Genomic DNA, 3,605 nt, shown 5'->3' with positions numbered 1-3,605 from the left:
AAAGGCTTCACCAGAGACAGAGTGGGGAGCAGAACAGGCAGACTGACGAAGTACACTGCTGGGGGCAGCAGCGGGCGGGTCAGGAGAGGTCTGCCACACCATGCAGATCAGGGCTGGGGTTTGAACTCGCACTGAAGCGGCTGCGGTTAGCTTGCAGTGCTGCATCCTAACCCGCTGCGCCACCAGTGAGGGCCAATGTATAATTTCTTATAAGGTATTATTTCTTATATTGGTATAAATTCTTAGCAGAGGGATGAACTTATCATGAATCAGCCATGCTGAGAATCTAGTAAGAGAAACAGGCCACATGTGGGAATTGTTCCTGGTGATTAGGAAATGTAGTTGTCTCACTACCATTCTACTTACTGGGATTTTCAATTTCTTTATTCATGTTTCCTTCTATTATTGTTCATTGTTGTACATATTTGGTTTCTCCCCTCAGGTGTAGTTCTCATAGTTCTCCCACCACCAAATTATCCACAAGCCATGATGACCACAGTCCTTTGTATGCCTCCCTTCCCTATTTTGAGCCTCTTCCTGCCCCTCTCCTGCTGTATACCTCTGATCTATGGTCAACATGCAACTTTTGTCTTTTTTTTTGACCTTTTGTCTGGTTTTACTATATTGCACATTTGGTAAATAAATTATGAATAGTTAATATTAATTTATTAAAATGACATGCGTTTGTCTTTTTTGATTGCTGAATAGCTTTCCATCATCTATATATGCCACAAATTCTAATTATCAGTGAAATGCAAATCAGAACCACAATTCAATACCACCTCACAACAGTGAAAATAGCCTATATTTTTAAAAAAACTGTAAATAACAAAAGGTGGCAAGGCTGCTGCAGGAATGTAAACTGATCCAGCCACTATGGAAAGTTGTGTGGAAAGTCCTCAAAACACTAAAAGTGGAGCTACCATATAATCTCATCATCCTGCTCCTAGGAATCTACCCAAAGCACATAAAAATACTTGCAGAATCTTTAACAAAATGGCAGAAATTAGCATTTATAAAGTACTTAATGTACTATGCAGACAACTAAGTCTTATGATTTTGCAATGATTCTTTCGGAAATGATTTACTTTTTGATTGGTATTGACGCTCTGTGGATGAATTTATTCTTACCTTACCCTCCAAGGTCTTCTGAAGGGTCATTTGGGATCATGGCACAGAACATGACATCACAAATTAATAACTTCTCAGTTCCAGTCTCTGAATTCCTACTCATCTGCTTCCCTAACTACCAGAGCTGGCAGCACTGGCTATCCCTGCCCTTCAGCCTCCTCTTCCTTCTGGCCATGGGGGCCAACGCCACCCTCCTGCTCACCATCTGGCTGGAGGGCTCACTGCATGAGCCCATGTACTACCTTCTCAGTCTCCTCTCGCTGCTGGACATTGTGCTATGCCTCACTGTCATCCCCAGGGTCCTGGCCATCTTCTGGTTTGACAACAAATCTATCAGTTCCTCTGCCTGCTTCCTCCAGATGTTCATCATGAATAGCTTCCTGACTATGGAATCCTGCACCTTCATGGTCATGGCCTATGACCGTTATGTAGCCATCTGCCACCCGCTGAGATACTCATCTATCATCACAAACCAATTTGTAGTTAAGGCTGCCATCTTTGTTGTGACCCGGAACGGCCTTCTCACTATGCCTGTCCCCATCCTTTCTTCCAGACTCAGATACTGTGCAGACAACATCATCAAGAACTGCATCTGCACTAACCTCTCTGTGTCGAAACTCTCTTGTGATGACATCACCTTCAATCAGCTTTACCAGTTTGTAGTAGGATGGACCCTACTGGGCTCTGACCTCATCCTTATTATTTTCTCCTATTCCTTTATCCTGAGAGCTGTGCTAAGGATCAAGGCAGAGGGAGCTATGGCCAAAGCTCTGGGTACCTGTGGTTCCCACTTCATCCTCATCCTCTTCTTCAGCACAGTCCTGTTAGTTCTAGTTATCACTAATATGGCCCGGAAGAGAATTCCCCCAGATGTCCCTATCATGCTCAACATCCTGCATCATCTTGTACCCCCAGCTTTGAACCCCATTGTCTATGGTGTGAGAACCAAGGAGATCAAGCAGGGAATACTGAAACTTCTCAGAAGGTTATAAGAAGCAAAATAGGTGAGACTAACATTAGAGACATGACTTCAAAATGGGTGAAAGTCATTCTGCATAAAAACTTTAAATTGATACTGCTAGAAATAATTTGGTTTAGATTTCTGAATGTTTCATTTGATTTTGATGATATACAGATCTTGAGTTCTGTTTTCTATGGTACTAACTAGAACCTTAGATGGTTGCATTATGGAGCTTCTTGGAAGTTTTCCCAAGAAGTTGAATAGAAGTTGTCAAAACATAATACAAGAGTTGAATTAGAGTGATATGAGTTTTCAAATAAAGAATAAATGTGTTAACAGTCACTTTCAACCCCTCTTCATTTTCTCAATTGCTTTACTGTTAGTTGGGTGTTAGATCTCTTGGTTTTATCTGACAGTTCCAACTGGGTTTTTTTGCCATGAATGGATTTTTTGGCAGAGATAGAGACATTGGTCATAGGGCTTTATTTCTTAGTTGAGTGAATGACATGTGTCATCCACTGCCACCTCTAGCCCTAGCAGATCTTATTAATATATTTGCCTAATGCCATTTATCTAGAAATTGAATTTCCTGTACTTCTTTCCTTCTTTTTAATGATTTTCTTTAAAAATATTTGGATTGGCCCTCCCTGGTGGTGCAGCGGGTTAAAGCACAGCACTGAGAATCTAAAGCCGCTTCTGCATGAGTTCAATTCCCGCCTGCCCCGGAGGTGACCACATGGTGTGGCAGACCTCTCCTGACCCGCCCGCTGCTCCCCTCAGCAGTGTACTTCGTCGATCTGCCTGTACTGTTCCCCACTCTGTCTCTGGTGAAGCTTCTCACCGCCCCTGAGCCTCTGGCCTGTACCCCAGTTCTGTATGCACAAATAAATAAATCTTAAAAAAATATATATTTGGATAGCCCTCTGACACTTGGCAGAGAAAATATTTTTTATGATGGGATTTTCGAGAACTTCCTCTTGCTGCGTTTTTTTTTTTCCCCTTGGGCTCATATAGAAATAGTTTCTGGTAAATTAAAACTCTAGTATATATTTTTTTTTACTAATTTTTTTAAGAGTTACTTATTTGTGCATACAGAACTGGGGTACAGGCCAGAGGTGCAGGGGCGGTGAGAGGCTTCACCAGAGACAGAGTGGGGAGCAGAACAGGCAGATCGATGAGGTACAGTGCTGAGGGGAGCAGCGGATGGGTCAGGAGAGGTCTGCCACGCCATGTGGATCTCCTCCAGGGCAGGCAGGGATCGAACTCATGCAGAAGTGGCTTTAGCTTCCCAGTGCTGTGCTTTAACCCACTGTGCCACCAGGGAGGGCCTAAAACTCTAGTATTAATTCCAATAATTTTATCAATGTTACATTTAGAAGCTTAGAGACTTGATAGCTCTAAAAGATGTATATTTCTTGCTCTCCTTCCAAATGATCCTGATAATGTGCTTTTTCCTTTTACTTGTAAATTCTATGAAGTCGATGTTTTTCCATTCATTTTGTAGTTCCTGTGA

The 3,605-nt window shown here is 42.3% G+C and overlaps 1 protein-coding gene across 1 annotated transcript; it reads left to right on the top strand.

Annotated features, from left to right (window-relative positions):
- Positions 1 to 1,169: 1,169 nt before the first annotated feature.
- On the top strand, positions 1,170 to 2,123 carry LOC101627326 (olfactory receptor 56A4). The gene has a single exon (XM_004683121.2). The coding sequence runs from the start codon at positions 1,170 to 1,172 to the stop codon at positions 2,121 to 2,123; it is 954 nt and encodes a 317-aa protein (XP_004683178.2).
- Positions 2,124 to 3,605: the final 1,482 nt, after the last annotated feature.

This window comes from Condylura cristata, unplaced genomic scaffold (assembly GCF_000260355.1).
Source record: "Condylura cristata isolate star-nosed mole 26May11 unplaced genomic scaffold, ConCri1.0 scaffold00015, whole genome shotgun sequence".
Classification (NCBI taxonomy): domain Eukaryota; kingdom Metazoa; phylum Chordata; class Mammalia; order Eulipotyphla; family Talpidae; genus Condylura; species Condylura cristata.
The sequence above is the reverse complement of the archived record's forward strand: the minus strand, read 5'-3'. Positions and strand labels throughout refer to the sequence as shown.